The sequence below is a fragment of the Armigeres subalbatus genome, chromosome 3 (assembly GCF_024139115.2).
Source record: "Armigeres subalbatus isolate Guangzhou_Male chromosome 3, GZ_Asu_2, whole genome shotgun sequence".
In the NCBI taxonomy this organism is placed as follows: domain Eukaryota; kingdom Metazoa; phylum Arthropoda; class Insecta; order Diptera; family Culicidae; genus Armigeres; species Armigeres subalbatus.
The window spans coordinates 401582642-401603954 of NC_085141.1; the positions used below are offsets into that span (position 1 = coordinate 401582642).

Below are 21313 nucleotides of genomic sequence, written 5' to 3' on the forward strand. Positions count from 1 at the left end.
TGTGAATACTATCGACATGACTACAAATTTTAAGATGTTATATGTAAGATTTCGATTAGGACCCATGCGACCAGATGATTTAGTACGATGATTGATTTCCCAAATGGAACATTCATCCAAATCATTTTATGATGATTTTTCAGTTTCCAATACGTGCCATACGTGCAAGCAGATATATTCTGAGCATAAAAATAAATAAAACGTAAATGATGATAGAAAATATGATAAGTTTATTATAACATGTCTTCCTGTCCGAAATAATCAGCCACAAAAGAAACGATTTTTTATGGGCCTAATGACTACATGTCTTCCACGGTATATTTCATAGCCGCGAAACCGCAGTTCAAATTTAGATATCTTCGTACTTATATAGGGGAACGGTTTGACACTTCATCCCATAGCTCCTATTTCCATCCCATCAAAAACAAAGCATTTAAAAGGAATATAAACAAACCATTTTTGTGCTTTTTTTTAGCAGTGAGCACGCGTGTTAGCAAAAAGAAGCGTCGAGAATGGTGTTGTATTTCTTTATTGTGCGATGAGATGAAAAACGGAACAGTTCCCCTATATCATGAATGATTTCTTGAAGCCCCACGATGTTGAATTTACGGGGATGTAATACGTCGTAGATTACCCTTGTCGTTAAACCTGGCGACTTGCAGTTCTATTTTAAATGGTTCCAATTGTGATCCCTTCTTCGTCACCTGGCTGTTACCGTTTTTACCGACTCGTGATTTTATCTAGTTGGATCGTAACAACGAATTGTATAGACGGTTCATAAGCCCTGGCCCAACCTCGCCGGTGGCTGTCACGGTAGAGTCCTGATCAACATCAGGGCTAGTTTATTTCATTGGGACTGTTGACACTGTTGATTCAGTAGGACCTGCTTTCGGAATGTTCGGTTTGTTTTTTAAGAACTAATGTGTTCAAGGATTTAACTGAGTAAAGTCGATTCGGAGCGTTACGGCAATGCTTCTTCTTTATCTATGGCTCTACATTCCAACTGGAACTTGACCTACTTTTCAACACAGCATTCTGTTAGCATTTCCTCAGTTGTTATATTATTTGAAAGCTTATCTATGCCCGCCATTGCATGAGTATGTATCTTGTGTGGCAAGTGTAATGGATACACTATGCCCAAGGTGTCGAGAAAGTTTTCAACCGAGAATCGAACTCACCATCTCCGGATTGGCAATCTTACGCCTTTACTCGCAAGGCTAACTGGAGACTTGTTACGGCGTTACGGCACAGCAGAAGCTCAGGCACCCTCTTTTTTTAGGAGTTTAGGCTGTTGCTTTTTAATAGAGGCCAGGATTGAGTTACCCGGATAAATAGGCTCAAATAGTCGTCGAATTCAGCGATACCAACAGACCGACACAATTCTCGGTAATTCACGTTGACATAATAACTCTGAATGAAATGTAATGAAGTCCTAATAACGAAGCAAGATTTTTCAGACGTAAAATTCTCAACCTTTTTGACGTTTCTTATTTTACATCGAGTTTATATTTGACACTGTGTCCGGAGCGCTGAAGGGCTCAGCGACGGTAGCTGTGAACTAAAAAATGTTGTGACCATAACGAGATGATCCGAAATGAAAACAAGAATCATCCCGTTATCAAAAAAAGTTTACTGACAACCTCTGACAACCAATGAAAGCGCGTCATGGCATGTGCGTTCCTGAAGTAGGAATGGGCGATTTTTGCTTCAAGTTTTAGATATTTTGTATCGATTTTTTTATGCTTGATATATGACCTATCGATTTATTGTAAGTGATATTGGATTTCGATATTTTTACTCAGCGTTACATAATCAAGAAAAAACTGAGAAATAAAACATACATCAGCTTTGAATCCGATTAAAATTGCAATAATATAGAACGTAGAACTTTGATGTGTCGGCACTGGCGAAGCGTTTTTTTGCTCGTGCTTACAGTTTTTAAACATATCGATGTATCGACCCAGTAGATTTTTTTTTTTGAAAATCGCCCATTCCTATCCAGACTGACAAGGGGCGATTCAAATATGACGCATGACAAATATGACCCCTAAAACCTGTGACATCATTGTTAAACGACCCCCAACCACTGGCTGAGAGCCGTGAAGACAAGGGCCCCGTTCGTACGCTTGTCATTGGCGAACAAAGCTCGTGTACTCTGCATCTAAGCTTAGAACCGGTGTTAGGGCGCAATCGCAAACATATTTATATTCGGTTAGTTACTGCAAATAAATTCTTTTTCGAGTTGCTATAATCAAGCAGGTATCTCAATCATACGATATCGTTACACTCCACGATTGAGTGATTGTTTTGATAAAATATTGAAAACTAGTAATGGGCGATATCGATACGATGTATCCGGAATCGATATTATCACTCCGATTAATCGATATTTTGAATCGTTTTTTTTTATGTTCGATATTTGACCGTATAGATTTTTTGTAGCTGTTATCGGATTTCGATATTTTAAATTTGCGAGACATCCGTAATACAAAAAAGTAAAAATATAGCAAGTTTTAGGTACAATGTTGACACTAGCGAAACTTTTATGTGTGATTCGATGATCTGAAACGGGAAACCAAAAATTTCCTCAATTTTTCTGTATGCTTCCACGAGCATTTTTTTTTTCAAATATCATCCTTTGACTTCTTCTTCATGCAACCTTTAATCGCCAATTACGGGGTAATCGCGGATGCTCTGTATGTAAATATGTACAAGGTTTCAAAAAATTACCTAATTTTAGGTACTTTTCACTCAAATCAGGGGTTCAGTGTAGGAGCCCAAAATTAAGTATTTTTTTCTTGAAATTAAGTAAAATTCACTTAATATTAAGTAAAATTTAATGAACTCAATTTTAATAAGAAACTAACCAAAAGTTAGATAAATTTCACTCAACTTTTGTAAACATGAGATTACTCAACGTTGGGTTCCCACACTTTAATGCTCTTGTTGAGTGGTTTTGCTCTTCATTTTAGGACAAAAGGAAGAGGGAGGGAGATGCAAGAGAAAAAAAAGTATCTAAAACTAGCCGTGTATTCTGCAGAATGTCTAAAAACTCTAGAAGCTTCGTTACCACCTGGACACCAAAAGAAACAAAATATCAATAAAAATTTGTTCGTTACGGTCAGACGATGTTATTTTGAATTTATCTAATTGATTTGCATTTTAGATGATTGGAAATTATGAAATCAAAAATGAAAAAAAACTAAATCAATCCACCTAGGTTGGTGGAGCCTTTATCGCGCATTAAAAACAAAGTAAAATAAACACATAAGAGAGGTCGAATTAGAACGAATTAACAGGGTATAGATTTTACTTTTTCCATCAATTCATATCTTTGAAAAAAAAATCCTAGGGGGAGAGGGCATTGGAAAAAAAACAATGTGTTTTTAGTCACTTTAGAACGCAATGACCGATCATGTCAATTTTCAATAGGAAACAACTGGACCGCAAAAGTTCGACACACACACATACATACAAACACACACACACACACACACACACACACACACACACACACACACACACACACACACACACACACACACACACACACACACACACACACACACACACACACACACACACACACACACACACACACACACACACACACACACACACACACACACACACACACACACACACACACACACACACACACACACACACACACACACACACACACACACACACACACACACACACACACACACACACACACACACACACACACACACACACACACACACACACACACACACACACACACACACACACACACACACACACACACAAGGGGGCAGCAGGGACTTTGTCCAAGGGCTTGACGACCCCTCCCCATGGCCACTGCGAGTTAGGGGACCTGTCTAGGATGTGGTGGGGTTTGACAGTGGACTCTGTTGTTCCTATATAAAAAGCTGCATGTATCTGTAAGCAGGCCCTATCAAAGCGACCGTGCGCCGCTCAAAGCACACAAGCCCAAGCGGAGTGCCAACCGGCACATCAAGATCCTGATTATGGTATACTGGTCACGGCAAACGACATTGGACGATTCTAGGTTTATGGATAGGACTAGGCGTATGTGGGCTGACAGTCGAGCTATTCTGTTTCCTGAGTAAAAAAGAGTGACATCTTCTTGAAATGGCAAGCAGGCTAATGGTTCGTCTGCCTCCGTCCCGATAAACAACCTGGCAGGCCTCCGGTAACGCTCAAAACCTGTCACCTATACCGGTGGGTAGTAGGTTCAGATGCACCATTCCTGATTTACACCGATCCGGCTCTGAACACGGTGTTATAAGGCACCGGAGTCAACCCTTGCATGGACCTCACTGTTTACAAAGGCACCCATGGGATCATAAGAGGCGACTATCTACAACAGGTAGAGATAACGGCCCGGAGGGGGACCCTTTAACATGGAAACAAATTCTACAAACAACGAAGGAACAGGCGGGCGAATGTTTTCGCAAAGAGTGGGAAGCTGCAGCGATCTCCAGTGATGGCGCAGGCAGCAGTAGCGAGTACCAGTAGTACGGCCAAGACTGCTGAGTACCAGGCAGGCCAACAGGAGCTAGGATCCGGGAATAGGGTGTCCACCCAAAATCGTAAAGTAGTGCTTCTCAGGAGGAGCTACAATTCGGGAGGTCCAACCTGATGGAGGTGCGGAAGCGAGTCAACGAGCTTTATGACTTCGTGAAGGACAAGCACAATGTTCACACGAAGATCAAGCTTCTAGTGACAAGCATTAAGTCCGCCGTAAAAGCAGCCGAACACGAACAGATCGCGCTGAAAACAGAAAGCCGAAGCAGCTGAAAAGGTGCTGAAAGATGCGGCGGAGCATACAGCAGTTGAGACACAGCAGGCACCCAAAAGTCCCCGAACCACTCGCACGGAAAAACGAGGAAGGGATTCGCCTGGAGAGCAGGAAGGCACGAAAAAGCAACGGAACGTGCAAGACTTTGCCAGCGTTCTGAAGGAACGTGTCAAGGATGGTGAGTGGCAGACCGTGGAAAACCAGCGGGAGAAGAGGAAGCAGCAGAAGGAGAATGTGGAAAAGAGGAAGGAACAGAAGAAACAAGAAAAACGTCGTTCTCCTCGGGAGAGAGTTAAAGGTGATGCCCTGATCGTAGAAGCGAGCGATAAAACGTCGTACGCAGCGATCCTGAAGAAAGTGAGAGAGGACCCGGAGCTAAAAGACTTGGGTGAGAAAGTGGTGAGAACTAGGCGTACCCAGGAGGGGAATTGCTGTTCGAGCTGAAGAAGGATCCCACGATCAAGAGCTCGGCCTTCCGGGAGCTCATTGCCAATTCATTGGGCAGTGTCGGTAACGTAAGAGCTCTAACGCAGGAAGCAGTGGTCGAGTGCAGAGACCTGGACGAGATCACGACGGAAGACGAACTGAGGGATGCACTGGTCTCACAATGCAAGCTGGGGAAGTGCAAATGACGGTTCGACTGAGGAGAGCGTACGGTGGCACACAAGTAGCAGCGATACGACTACCAGCAGAGGCTGCCAACCAAATGGTGGAGGCGGGCAAGGTAAAAGTAGGATGGTCGGTGTGCCCGTTGAGATTCGCCCCACGAGTCACCAAGCAGATGGAGCGATGCTTCAAATGCATGGCGTTTGGCCACCAGGCGCGAAACTGCAAAGGCCCGGATAGATCCGGTCTATGTAGGAAATGTGGTGAAGAAGGACACGTTGCTAGGGACTGCACGAAGCAACCAAGATGCCTGCTCTGCAAACCGGAGGACGGAAACGACCATACGACGGGTGGCTTCCAATGCCCTGCATACAAGAAGGCGATGGCGGGCCGGGATTAATGGAGATCATCCAGTTGAATCTCAATCATTGCGACACCGCACAGCAACTGTTGTGGCAGTCGACAACAGAAGCAATGTGTGACGTGGCAATTATTGCTGAACCGTATCGGATCCCTCCTGACAACGGCAACTGGGTGGCGGATTCATCGGGGATTGCGGCTATCCAAGTGATGGGCAAATTCCCTATTCAAGAAGTGGTAGACAGCTCAAGTGAAGGTTTCGTTATCTCCAAAATCAACGGGATCTTCGTGTGTAGCTGCTACGCACCCCCAAGATGGACTTTGGAGCAGTATAACCGGATGCTGAACTCACTCACGGAGAAGCTGATCGGCCGAAAACCGGTAATCATAGGAGGCGACTTCAACGCTTGGGCAGTGGAGTGGGGAAGCAGGCTGACTAACCCCAGAGGTTACAGTTTGCTGGAGTCGTTGGCAAAGCTGGACGTCAGGCTGTGCAACGAAGGTACCGTTAGTACATTTCGCAGAGATGGCAGGGAGTCCATCGTCGACGTCACGTTCTGCAGTCCGTCGCTGGAGAGGAGCACGAACTGGAGAGTTAGTGAGGATTATACACATAGTGATCACCAGGCAATCCGGTATAGTGTTGGAACACGAATGCCGAAAGTACGGCGAGAAATTAGGAATAGCGGGGGAAATGGAAGACGAAAGACTTCGACAAGGATCATTTTATCGAAGCACTCCGAGCGGACAGCGGCGCTACAAATCTCGATGCAGACGAGCTGACAGAAACTCTTGCGAAGGCATGCGATGCGACGATGCCAAGGAGACTGGAGCCAAGGAAAAGCCGGCGGCTAAATTACTGGTGGAACGATACTCTTGCTAGCCTTCGTGCTGCGTGTCTCAGAGCCAGAAGACACTTTCAGAGAGCAAGGTCTGAAACAGTCAGAGAGGAGCGTAAGATAATCTTCCGTGAAGCTAGATCGGCCTTCAAACGGGAGATTAAAGTCAGCCAATCCAACTGCTTCAAGGAGTTGTGCCGAGAAGCTGACGCTGATCCTTGGGGCAACGCTTATCGGGTCGTAACAGCGAGGATCAGGGGCCCAGCGACGCCAGCGGAAATGTGTCCGGACAAGCTGAAGATCATCGTTGATGGTCTCTTCCCGCAGCATGATTCTACGATGTGGCCACCTACACCGTACGTAGATGAAGACGGAGTAACCATTGCAGGTATGCAAGTCTCCAACGACGAGCTGTCATCAGTGGCGAAAGGTCTGAAGATGAAGAAAGCTCCGGGTCCGGATGGAATTCCAAACGTGGCTCTAAAAACTGCGATACTGGCGTTTCCAGAAATGCCTAGCAGATGGTAACTTTCCGGATAGGTGGAAGATCCAGAAACTAGTGCTGCTGCCGAAACCAGGGAAACCGCCGGGGAATCCAGCATCGTATAGGCCCATATGCCTGCTGGATACACTGGGGAAGCTTCTGGAAAGGATTATCCTTAATCGGCTGACGCAGTTCACTGAAGGCGAGACCGGCTTATCGGAAATGCAGTTCGGATTCCGAAAAGGCAGATCGACGGTGGACGCAATCAGGACGGTCATTGAAGTTTCAGAGAAAGCGGCCAAGAAGAAGAGGCGCGGCAATCGATTCTGCGCTGTAGTAACGATTGACGTCAAAAACGCTTTTAACAGTGCCAGCTGGGAGGCTATCGCCACAGCGCTGCACGGTATGCGGGTTCCTAACTACTTGTGTAGAATCATTGAAAGTTACTTCCAGAACCGGATCCTGGTTTACGAAACAAATTCGGGGCAGAAGTTACCGGGTTACCCTCAGGTGTTCCGCAAGGTTCCATTCTAGGCCCGACGCTGTGGAACATTATGTATAACGGAGTTCTTAAACTGAAGTTGCCCAAAGGCGTGAAGATTTTCGGATTCGCGGATGATGTCGTTCTAACGATAACCGGAGAGTCGCTGGAAGAGGTAGAAATGCTGGTGGCGGAGACGACCGACGCAGTTGAAAACTGGATGAATGGAGTCAAACTGCAGCTTGCTCACCACAAAACAGAAGTGATGCTGGTTAGCAACTGCCGCGAGATCCAGCGGATCCAGCTTACCATAGGAGGGCACAACATACCGTCCGTGCGGGCTTTGAGGCATCTAGGAGTGATGATCGACGACCGGTTGAATTTCAACACCCATGTAGACTATTCCTGCGAAAAGGCATCTAAAATGGTCAGTGCGTTTGCAAGGATCATGCCGAACGTGGGTGGTCCTAATAGCAGCAGTAGGCGTCTTCTGGCAGCAGTAGCATCCTCGATACTGAGGTACGGAGCTCCAGCCTGGGGAGCTGCGCTCAAGACGAAACGTAACCGCAGAAAGTTGAACAGCGTGTTTCGCCTAATGGCCGTTCGAGTCGCAAGTGCGTCGCAGGGATGATTCCAATCTGCATAACCCTAGCAGAGGATATCGAGTGTTACCAACGGAGAGATACCAGAAATGTGAGGAAGACGGTGAGACTGGACTCTATGGTGAAGTGGCAGCAGGAGTGGGACAATGCGGATAATGGAAGGTGGACCCACCGGCTCATCCCCAATGTGTCGACGTGGGTGTATAGGGAGCATGGAGAGGTGAACTTTTACCTCACACAGTTCCTTTCCGGACATGGCTGTTTCCGTCACTATCTGCATCGGTGTGGCCATGCGTCATCGCCATCCTGCCCGGCGTGTATCAACATAGAGGAGACTCCAGAACACGTGGTATTCGATTGCCCAAGGTTTGCGGAAGTACGTAGAGGAATGCCTGCCCTACGGGCGGACAACATCGCAGAGCGAATGTGTCGCGATGAGGGTACGTGGAATGCAGTAAGCAGAGTCGTGACGCAAATACTGTCAGAGCTGCAGCGTCAATGGAGAAGGGACCAGCAAATAAGCGTCGGTTTGGAGCGAAATCCAGCACAGTGAGCAGTGTTTGGTTTCGGGTCGTCGGGCGCCAGCGAACCGGAAGTCTTCTGCCAACCGGAATCGTTGGACCGACCTCGGCACTTGAATTGCCAACCTGCTGAAGAAAGAAGAAAGAAGAAGGAAGTGCTTCGGGTATGTAGGGCACCGCCAGTGCGGACGTCATCCACCACCGGAACTGTCGGACCACCTCTGCAACCCGAAGACGAAGACGGCGCAATGCGCGAAAGCGTCCCCTGCGATAGCCGCCGGTAGTCGGGGCACCATCAGTGCGGAAGTTTCCTTCACCGGAACTGGTGGACCACCCTCGACGCCGGGGGAAGTCAGGAGGATTCGAGTGAGGAAGTTTGCGGTACGACCGCCGAGGGATCGAGACAACGTAGCAGTGGATCTCAGCAAGCCAGTCGGCGAACTAGCCTAAGCTAGGGGCCGGAATTTTAGAAGAAGTGCATGAGCACAGATACCACCCCTCTCCCACCCCCCCCCAAAGTAGTCGCAGCATCCCGTGGTCCCGGGGGGATCGAGGCAAGGAGGATAAGGGACATTTTTAGCAGGTCGGGAGGAGTCCATCCCTGTTCGCCTTCGAGCATAGTGTGGATGCGCAGATTTTTGATGGCCTTTAACCCTTGTAAAAAAAAACACACACACACACACACACACACACACACACACACACACAACCCCTCCCCATGGCTACTGCGAGTTAGGGGGCCTGTCTAGGATGTGGTGGGGTTTGACAGTGGGCTCTGTTGAACCTCTATAAAAAGCTGCATGTGTCTGCAAGCAGGCCCTATCACAGCGACCGTGCGCCGCTCAAAGCTCAAACCAGTAAGACCCTTTTTTTTTTTTTTTTCTTGAGCAAGGGTAAACGGAAATCTGCAACCAGACACCTGAGGAGGTACTCAGGTAGTGTGGGGATGGGTATGTCATGTAACTCTTACCCGACCCACTAAAACCAAAACCCTTTCGCCAGTCCGTACCCCCCGGACCGCAATTAAGCAATACATCAGGGGGGGACTATTGAGAACGCTCACGCCTATGCTAACGCACTTTACGTCAATACACACAACATCGACTTCAAAGGTGGTTACCTCACCACCCGTCGATCGCAAGCTATGATAGTAACCTAGCGGTCCGTATCATAATCTCACGTTGGAGACGAGCATCCCGACAACAACCACCGCGCTTGGACCGCAATGACCTCTATATCTACCTACTGAGGTCCCAGCAGCCCACCCGCGACATGTTGGTTGTCGGGGTGAGCAAAGTGTTTACTGCATCACAGGTGCCCTTACTGCACTCGTTGGTTTTGTTCAAGACGCCACCACCGCTGCAGTTTCGACATAATCTGTTGAGATGCTGTGTTCACCGCATTCCATATAGTTTCTTCCCGGCACATCCTCTCGACGAGGTTGTCCGGGGTTGTATCCATACCACTAATAAGCAGCATGGTAATGCGTTCTACCTCGAATCGCGGGCATGCGAACATCACATGCTCTGCCGATTCTACCTCACCTACACATTCAGGACACTCAGCAGAATCTGCGAAGCCAAACCTGTGTATGAATTTCTTAAAGCAGCCATGTTCAGACAACACCTGTGTTAGGTGGAAGTTGAGTTGACCATGCTTCCTATCAACCCAGTTGGACACATCTGGAATCAGTCTGTGGGTCCAACCAGAGTGTATGTAATTGAGAGTGGCGACACTGTCAGAATTGGAACAAAATTCATCTGTCATTCCCATACAAAATCGTGTTCCAAACGAGCAGGAGACCTGTCAAATGCGGCACATGTCGCCACTCTTAATTACATACACTCTGGGTCCAACGACCTTTGACTGCGGTGTCCCATGCTCTTTGCCATTTGAACAACGAAGCTGCTCTCTTGACACGTCGCACTTGCACCGAGTCCCTTTCGTTGTAGCATTCCACATCCTCCTCTAAGAGTGTGTCGATCGGCATCATTCCAGCTATAACGCACACCGCCTCATATGATATGGTGCGATATGCGCTCGCGACACGTAGACACATCAGCCGGTGTACTCTGATCAATTTCTTTACATTGTACTCGGCTTTTAGTGCTACGGCCCATGCCGGCACGCCATAACGGATGATAGACAATGCTACGCCAGCTATCAGCCTACGCACTTGACTATGCACCGCCGATCTGTTGGACATCATTCGTGATAAAGATTTTATCGCCAATGAAGCCCGCTGACATGCATAATCGACGTGGCTCGTAAAATTGAGCTTATCATCGATCATCACGCCCAGATGCTTGAGAGACCTCACGGAGTTAACTGTGCAGGTCCCTACTCTTATCCTAGCCTGTTGCAACCCATGACGGTTATGCACTACCACGACTTCCGTCTTGTGGTGTGCAAGGGATAACCGTCTCGAGTTGAGCCATTCCTCCACTCTGCCAATCGCGTATGAAGCCTTCAATCTAACTTCGTCGAGAGTGTCACCTGCTACTTCTAGCATTACGTCATCCGCGAAGCCTTCTATCTTCACTCCGGCCGGGAGACTTAGGCGTAATACTCCATCGTACATAATATTCCACAGAACCGGTCCGAGGATCGATCCCTGTGGAACACCCGCGGACACTACGACCGACTTTGACCAGCATCAGTGTCGTATAACAGCACCCTATTCTGAAAATAGCTTTCAGTATCCTGCACAGGTAATCCGGAACTCTCAATCGGTGCAGCGAGTCAGCAATTGCTGCCCAGCTAGCATTGTTAAACGCGTTTTTTACATCAAGTGTAATCAACGCGCAGTACCTAATACCTCTTCTGTTTAAACCTCTCGCTATCTTGGCCGTATCCGTTACCGCTCGAATTGCTTCGATGGTAGAACGGCCCTTACGGAAGCCATACTGGTTGCTAGATAAGCCACCAACACACTCTGTATAAGCCGACAATCTATTCAGAATGACCCTTTCTAGCAGCTTTCCAGCTGTGTCGAGTAGGCAAATTGGTCTGTATGCCGAAGGATCCCCCGGCTGTTTGCCAGGCTTCGGTAATAGCACCAATTTCTGCCGTTTCCATCGATCTGGGAAGTTTCCTTCGTCCATGCATCTCTGGAGGCAGCTCCTGAACATATCTGGATTGGCAAGAATGGCGTGTTTAAGGGCCAGGTTTGAAATACCATCCGGGCCTGGCGCCTTATTGAGCTTAAGTTTTCATGCGGCTACGATAAGCTCTTCGTTAGTCACTAGCGGTACCACGTCGACTGACTCTGTATGGTGTAGCGGGCCAGTCCGATGGTTCATGTGTCGGAAACAGTCCCTCTACTATACTGGCTAACAGCTCTGGGGATCTTTCAGGAGGTGTGCTATTGGTCCTAGACATCACTATCCTGTATGCATCGCCCCACGGGGTGTCATTCGCCATCCTGCACAGCTGTTCGAAGCAGGCTCGCTTGCTACATTTAATCTCGTAGTTCAGGGCTCTGCTCGCTGTCCGGAATACCCCTCGTCTATCGAGTCGCTCAGCGTCTGTTCTAGCACGTCGCAACCTTCTTTTAGCTTTAAGACAGGTTCTACGAAGATCTGCAATCGTGTCAGACCACCAGTACACTGGTTGTCGATTTCCTGGGGGCTGGGCCTTCCTTGGCATCGCCACGTCGCAAGCACGTGTAAGTACTTCCGTCAGGTCGTTACTGCTTAGTCCTGCCCTGGTAGCACACATGTTCCAGGTCGGTTGCCGTAACTGATATTCGGCCGAATTTGGTCACAATCAAGTTGCTGTAACCAAATTCGAAAGAAATGTGCTACTTGGGTGTAGTCCTACTCTCCCAGCGCAGCGCCTCCACCAACAGCTCTTGATTGAACTGTGAAGTGCGTCATCCGGGATCCGTTGCACCACCTCTTCTCGTCGTAGTTCTCCGGGTATACTCGACCATAAAACGTACTTCCTGATGGTCGCTAGAAGTATGACCCTCGTGGACCATCCATCCCGGTTCTTCAGTCCATCCTGCGCTGCAGAAGGTGACGTCGATACATGAATCACCGCTCGGTCCTCTGAACGTTGGCACTTGACCTTCGTTCAGCAGAACTACGTTCAATACCGCTAGTGACTCTAGCAGGATATGACCTCTAGCGTTAGTAAACCGGGAACCCCAGTCCACTGCCCACGCATTGAAGTCACCTGCTACAACTACTGGTTTAAGGCCAGTTAGCTTCGCCGCAAGAATATCAACTACCCTAGTGTACTGCTCTATACTCCATCTAGGAGGACAGTAGCAGCTACAAAAGTAAACACCGTTTACCTTTGCTATGACGAAACCCTCATCGTTAGGCGAAGATATTATCTTCTGGATGGGGTAGCGCCCACAAGTCCAGATTCCCACCATACCGGACTTGTCCGCAATCAAGCTGCCGTTTCCAACAGGGATGCGCTATGGGTCAGCCAGCAAGGCAACATCAGCTTTACACTCGATAACCGACTGTTGTAGCAGCAGCTGGGCCGGCCGCCTCGCAGTGGTTCAAGTTTAGCTGTGTTACTTGCATGTCTGGACCCTTCTAGTGGCCGGAAAGGCCTGCGCACCGGTGAGATGCCTGTTGTCTGCCCCGTAGGACAGATCAGGCATCTCGGTGCAGCCTGGCAGGTGCGAGCCTGGTGGTTTTCGGCCCGCACCTACGGCACAGCTTACTACGGTCAGGTCCCTTACAGTCATAGGACTTATGACCGTGGCCAAGGCACCTGTAGTAGGCCTGATTGGGTTGGCTTGTGCTCAGCGAGCACACCGACCAACCCACCTTCAGTTTTACCTTATCCAACACCTTCTTGGCCTCAGCCATAGGTACTTGAATGAGGCAACCTGCATTCCCGCAAAGCCTTTGCGTAACCGAATCGCGGATTCCTGGCTCTCGACATTACACTGGTCCTTCAGTGCGTCTACCAGGTCTCCGGCTTCGGTTATTTCATCCATGCCCTTGCACTGGATGTTCAGGACTGGGCACAGGGCTCTAACCTGGACCCTGTCACCCAGGACCTCTTCCGTCAACTTTTATACTCGAAACTCTTCCGAGTAGCATCCCGCTTCAAGACGAGATCCTGATTATGGTATACTGGTCACAGCAAACGACATTGGACGATTCTTGGTTTTTGATAGGATTAGGCGTATATGGGCTGACAGTCGAGCTATTCTGTTTCCTGAGTAAAAAGAGTGACATCTTTTTTGAAAAACAGCAGGCAGGCTAATGGTTCGACTGCCTCCGTCCCGATAAACAACCTGGCAGGCCTCCGGTAACGCTCAACACCTGTCACCTACACTGGTGGGTAGTAGGTTCAGATGTAACATTCCTGATCTACGTCGATCCGGCTCTGAACACGGTGCTATAAGGCACCGGAGTCAACCCTTGCATGGACCTCACTGTTTACAAAGGCACCCATGGGATCACAAAAGGCGACTATCTACAACAGGTAGAGATAAACGGCCCGGATGGGGAACCCTTTTAACATGGAAACAAATTCTACAATCAACGAAGGGGCAGGCGGTGCGAATGTTTTCGAAAAGAGTAGGAGGCTGCAGCGATCTCCAGTGATGGCGTAGGCAGCAGTAGCAAGTACCAGCAGTATGGCCAAGGCTGCTGAGAACCAGGCAGGCCAACAGGAGCTAGGATCCGGGAATAGGGTGTCCACCCCGGAAAGTAGTGCTATTCAGGAGGATCTACAATTCGGGTGGTCCAACCTGATGGAGGTGCGGAAGCGAGTCAACGAGCTCTATGACTTCGTGAAGGACAAACACAATGTTCACACGAAGATCAAGCTTCTAGTGACGAGCATCAAGTCCGCCGTTAAATCTGCTGAGCACGAACAGAACGCGCTCAAAAGAAGAGCGGAAACAGCTGGAAAAGCACTGAAAGATGCAGCGCAGCATACAACAGTCGAGGCACTGCAAACACCAATGAGCTCCCGAAATACTCGCACGGAGAAGCGAAGCAGGGACTCTCCAGGAGAGCAGGAAATCCCGAAGAAGCAGCGGAACGTGCAAGATTGTGCTAGCGTACTGAAGGAAGGCGTCGAGAACGGTGATTGGCAAACCGTGGAAAGTCAGCGGGAGAAGAGAAAGAAGCAGAAGGAGTACGTGGAAAAGAAGAAGGAGCAGAAAAAGAAAGAAAAACATCGCTCTTCTCGTGAGCGGGTCAAGGGGGACGCCTTAATAGTCGAAGTGAACGACAAAACGACATACGCAGCGATATTACGAAAGGTGAGAGAAGACCCGGTTCTCAAGGACTTGGGTGAAAAAGTGGTAAGGACTAGGCGTACTCAGAAGGGGGAATTGCTGTTCAAGCTGAAGAAGGATCTCACGGTCAAGAGCTCGGCCTTCCGGGAGCTCATTGCCAATTCCTTAGGTAGTGAAGGAAACGTAAGGGCTTTAACGCAGGAGGCCGTGGTCGAATGCAGAGACCTGGACGAGATCACTACGATAGACGAACTGAGGGATGCACTGACCTCACAATGCACGCTGGGGGAAGTTCAGATCAGAGCTGGCATTTCCTCACACACTGTGCACAATGAGGAGATTTTAATACACACCACAGAGAGTGACGCTGATACTCATCGTGTAACAAAGCCAACACGGTGAGTAAGGACGAAGACGAAGAGTGAGAGAATTATTCCGGTGAGAGTTGGGCCAACACAAAATTGTGCCACTAAGTGCAATATTCTTGGAAACGATATCGTTTTCTACCAGGCTGGCTGAATTTTTTTGGAACACACATATTTCGCCTTGAAAAATTAGTTAATTACGTCTCAGTTAGAAACGGCGGGGTTTTAATAAAGTTTAATGCTCCATGCTAAAAAGTATAGCATTGACAAATAAGGATTTAATAAAAAGGATAAGAAGAAGAAGCCAAAAGATGATGTTTGAAAGGAATGGCACGGGAAAGCAAGGTGAAATTTTTAAAACGCTTCTCGAAATTTCTAGAAGCAATTTAGATAAAACGGTTAGCAGTACGGGGATGAACTTTCCTTGTATTGTATAATAAACACATAATTTTGATTTTGATTTTTATTTTGTGATATTGCACTTGTGAGAAGAGTTTTAAAAATTGCTGTGCTTTCCCGTGCCATTTTTTTTTAAAAATATCTTTCCGCTTCTTCTTCATCATGCAACCTTATTTGCATTGAGACGGAAGGGGAATTTAAACTGATTATTTTTAGCTTGGCGTAAATCATAAATCTTTTCGAAATTTATTTAACACAGAGTTGTGCATAATAGACAGTGTTTTGCAATGAAATTGTATACACTTTCATACGGCCGTGAACATTATTTTGAAGGTTGTAGACAATGAAATAACTTCATCTAATAATAAGGGTTGATCAGTATTCCGAAGACAAACACACAAAAACCCATTGTCAGAGCAGGAGTATATTAATTGGGCATGATGCTAACATCAAGAAAAAATTAGCGCTGAAATGAAATAATGGAACTTTATATAGGTTCAATGTTTTCTGTTTTTTTTTCGAATTTAGAACCTTTATATTTACCAAGATTATCTGACAGAAATTGTATCTAGAAATCGTCTCGTCAGTAACTTATTTTAAAGCAGGTGGGGCGAAATAATGTTGGTAGTACAAGGCTTCTAAATAGCTTTTCCCACAGACATCCCAAAAGCCAGCAAAAACAAAAATAACTTATGACGCATAAATAGTATCAACATCAACAGCTACGTTTAACTTTATTTGGCAATATTAATTTTCATTCTGTTTGATTCACCAAACAGTACGGTGGTACCAAAGTCTACCCAAACTGAGGCTCAAGTATTTGCGGGTACGTCAGGGGTGACCGCTCCAACGGAGCAGACACAAAAACGGGGAGACAGTCTCCAGGGGATGAGCTCCTTGGGGGCCGCTCCAAAACGCGGAGGGTTACTACCCCGAACAAGGGTAGTGGGCCTAGGAAGCTGAACCCCGGCCAGGTACCTCCAAAACTGGGGGAGGAAGGACCTGGAAAGGTCCGTCCACCCAGGAAAGACGGTGGTAAGGGGTTACGGCAGGCTGAGAGCTCTCAGCCGCACCAGACCAGGGAAATAGAGGGGGATGACGCCTCCTGGACCCTGGTCAAGAACAAGAGGAATCCGAAGACGTCAAGGGCCGAAAAGAAGGCCCAGGCGAATGAGGGTAGCAAGAAGTCTAGGGTAGGCGCCAATCGCTCCAGGGGCGATGCCCTAGTCATCACGGCGGACGAGGCTAAGTACTCGGACGTTTTGAAGGCGATGAGGAGTGACGTTAAGCTCGGTGAACTCGGCGCCGACGTACGTCGAATAAGACGTACCCGGACGGGCGAGATGATCCTCGAGCTGAAGCGGGCGTCTCGCAAAAGGGCGCCGCCTACAAGAAGTTGGCGGAGGAAGCCCTAGGCGAGACGGTCAATGTGAGGGCACTCACGACGGAGGTGAATCTAAGGGTTAAAGACCTGGACGAGATCACCGAAGTCGAAGAGCTCGTCACGGCACTGCGGCGACAGTGTGAAGTGGAGACGCCCACCGCAGCCGTTCGGCTACGGAAAGGTCCGGCAGGGACTCAGGTAGCATTGGTTCGGCTATCTGCAGCGGATGCCTCCAAGGTAGTCAAGTTAGGGAGCGTCAAGGTGGGATGGTCGGTGTGCCCTGTGGGCATATACGAGCAACCCGAAGTTTGCTTCAAGTGTCTGGAACCGGGGAACAAGCAATGGGACTGCAAAGGCCCTGACAGAAGAAAGCTCTGTCGACGCTGCGGATTGGAGGGCACAATGCTGCGCGAACCCTCCCAATTGTTTGATTTGTTCCAGCAAAGCTGTGATCAGCAAGCACCCCATGGGGGTCTCAAGTGCCCGGCGTTAAGGCGTGTTGCAAATTCACAGTGCAGGTAACGCAGCTAAACCTGAACCACTGTGATGCAGCCCAGCAACTGCTGTGTCAGACAGTTGCTGAATGGAGGACGGATATTGCCATCATAGATCCATCACAGATCCTTACCGGGTACCCGCCAGGAACGATAATTGGGTCACCGATGGGTCTAAAATGGCGGCGATATGGACAACGGGGAAATACGCAGTCCAACAGTTGGTGTCTTCGACATACGAGGGCTTCGTCATTGCCAAAATCAACGGGGTCTTCTTCTGCAGCTGCTATGCGTCTCTTCGATAGTCGATCGAGCAGTTGAGTCGTACGCTGGATTGTTTTACGGCTACCTTGATGGGGCGTAGGCCGGTGGTGATAGCGGGGGACTTCAACGCTTGGGCCATGGAGTGGGGAAGCCGTTCCACGAATCAACCGGGCAGATCCTGCTGGAATCACTGGCCATGTTGGATATGGATCTGGCCAATATCGGTACCAAAAGTACCTACAGCTGGAACGGGGCCGAGTCGATTATCGACGTTACGTTCTGGAGCCCTGGCCAAACGAGTAGTTCGAACTGGAGGGTAGATGATGGCTGCACTCACAGCGACCACCTGGCGGTTCGCTGCAGTATCGACTATTCTCCACAATTGCTCTTGCAAGTACGTGGACATATGTAGTTTCTCAAACAAACGAAATTTTTTTCATACATTCCTGAACAAATTTTTTTTTGCCAGAATGCGTATTTTTGACCAAAAATGTCACATATGCAGTATTTAAAACAAACGGTTCATATGTCTTCGTAAGAGTTGTAGCAAAAGTTCTCCTAGAAAACTTTGTCGGAGACAACAAGTTCGTATTTCGTTTACTTTTGGAGATTTGTTACGTTTTATGCTCACCACCCCCATAAAATAGTTTTTATGAAGAATCAAACCTTATATGTTGTGAAGTGGAAAAAATAAATTTTTCATCTCATTTTTAGAGGATTCAACAGTTAGTTGAATACCTCCACAGAAGCGCATAAACTTACTGATAAAACGTCTCGAAGACACCACTACGCTGAATTGCATAATGAAGGTTATCTTTGAATAATCTAGCTTTAAACACGATTTTAGCCACTGTGCGGTGGTCTTCTTTACGTACCGTTCTCTTCAATCAGCGGTTTCCATTAGGTACACGCCATTTTTGAGCGGTATTTTTCACGTGCTGCACTTTGTGCAAGTAGATTTTATCACACATCTGATTTTATTAGGGCGGATTTCAATACTCACCGTTTTTTCTCACGACTGTAGTTTCTGCAATGCTGCTTTGCTTTTATCAAACGATCATCACATCAGGCCAAATTACGTTTTTGGAAACATTTCACTGTACATAATCTAGAATAAACAAAACCCTTCCAAAACAGCGTCTGGTCTATATTTTATTGTTTCTTTCCGTCATATCACGGTTGTTTCCAATGTAATTATTCTTCAAAGTTAAGGAATCACTCGTCACGAGAAGCACGACAACATGCGATTCTCCTGCGAGAGCATCTGTCCTGCAATGAAAGGATGTCGATGAATCTATTTTGCAGCCAGGTTGTTCCGACGCTTCGATACAGCAGTGCCACCACACTGAGACAATCAAACTGTCCTCACCGTCATCATCATTCATGTGCGAGTGGTTTAGAAGATATCAGAATACCGTCAACAGGTGTGACATTGGGTCATAGCTTTTATGAACATTTTATAGGTCGGATATCTGAATTGTTCAAATAGGTGTCTCATATTTTAGTTTTCTTTTCCTCAGATATGCAGGGTTACGGCTCCTGGGTTACCTTTCATAAATATCACGCATATGAGTACGTATGGTAGCAAAAAGAAGCGACTGATTAGTGCTATATTTCATTGTTTCGCACTAAGATGAATATCTGTTCAGTGAGATGGAAAAAAGGAACAATTTTTCAATTATAAAGACATTCATAGTAATTGAAAAAGCAGCCCATTCGCACCCCCAACTTGTCCCATTGTTACCCCTGTTGACGGTATTTGTCTTGTATGCACTTCATAGGAGAAACTAGACCATCTTTTGGAATATTGACTGCATCTCATTTTAGAGCGTCTATGAAATAGTTTTTAGCACATCTGTGAGAAGAAATAAACGATAATAAAATTGTTGTTGCGCGGTGTTACAGTTTAATTGATTAAGTACTGTTTAGAGCCTTGCCCACATCTCGCTGGTTTGCTTTAAATATATGTTGTTATAAGCTTCAAAAGTATTGATCGACTAGTCAGTGAGATAAAGCATTCGTATCAACGATGAAGCCGATCCTTTTCTTAGTTTTAATAGCAACCTATGAGGTCGCTAGTTTTACAATTAATGAAGCAAATGATTCCGTTGTGTATAGTCAGAATGCAACTAACGCTGAGAAGACATTGTCAAGGGCAAAGAGGTTTCTGCTATTCCCAAAAAGTGCTTTAGCACTTGTGAGTTTGAAACAAATTGTTATTCTCGAAATTATTTTAATTTTATTAACTTATTTACAGGTGACCATTGCGGCAGCGAAAATTCTAATATTTCGTTATCCAGCGACGTCTTTTGGTCTTATAGAGTGGGATTTGTTATACCCTCTTCCAGACTATACAAACCGCATTTCGCAATTTAAACTTGGTGAAATATTTATGAAGGCAAAAGGGCCAGTGTTACCTCCCCCGACGGCTCCAAAGCCAACAACGACATCGAAACCACCCGCACCCACAGTTCCGTTGAAATATTCACAGCATGAACATCACCTCGGGCATGAAGTATCGGAAATAGAGATACAATCGTATCTGAAAGATCATCCGGAAACATGGGTACCTCCGGGATATGGCAAAGATAGATCGGACTGGTTCGCACCAAACTCCTACAATCCATATCAGCAACCAGGCATAAGCCCGATTTATGAGTCTTACAAACGACGCGATCAGACAAATTTCAATCGCAAAGCGGCAGCTGTGGACGATTCAAATGGTAACGATTTTATAGAAGAGGAAGACAGGTTTAACATCAGTCAACATCGCGATTGGGAAAATTTCTATCACTACCGCGAAAGGCGAGATTTGTATCATACAATTGAACACATTTTAGGGCACAGGTATGTAGTATTATGTAGCAATGCATAACCGTCCTCTAATACAATCGAACCGTCGATTTTCAGCCACCGGTTGCAGATGAAATCGTGTGTTTTGCGAGCCATATGTGAAGCGCGAAATCTACTTCTTCCACAAGGAAAGTCCATGATGGTGGATATAGTCAGGCTTGTGTTCAGGTTGGTCATGGTTCAGTTCTGCGATTGATGGAAGACTTAATGGTCCGATGTGTTGTATATTTGCAGTGTTCCATTAAAGGATGACCTTCAAGATGACTACAGCAAAGCGATGAGACATGAAAATTCCAATTGTGCGGCTGTTTATGGCGAAAAATGCGCCATTAGTATTCTGGCGCTGGTTCTTTTCGGAAAATTTGAACCCTCCAATGATTGAATTTTTAATAAAACACACACATACACATTTTTGTGTTATTATTATGACTAAGGTACAGTGGGGTAAGTGAAAAAATCACAAATATTTCAATAATGAAGCATAGAATTAATCCATTTCACTTCACAATCATCCGTTGTTTTCCGCTGTGCCCCTGGAGCATCCTGGATTCGATAACGATCATGGCCAAATACTTCAGCTACCATGTATGGTCCGTCGAATTTCGGCCCCAATTTTCGGCTGCCGCCAATA

General features: G+C 46.9%; 1 protein-coding gene across 1 annotated transcript; it reads left to right on the forward strand.

Moving 5' to 3' along the window:
* Positions 1 to 16: 16 nt before the first annotated feature.
* Positions 17 to 21064, forward strand: LOC134223024 (uncharacterized). The gene is made up of 6 exons (XM_062702161.1): positions 17 to 43; positions 4793 to 4988; positions 19881 to 20026; positions 20087 to 20676; positions 20740 to 20850; positions 20917 to 21064. The coding sequence occupies exons 1-6, from the start codon at positions 17 to 19 to the stop codon at positions 21062 to 21064; spliced, it is 1218 nt and encodes a 405-aa protein (XP_062558145.1).
* Positions 21065 to 21313: the final 249 nt, after the last annotated feature.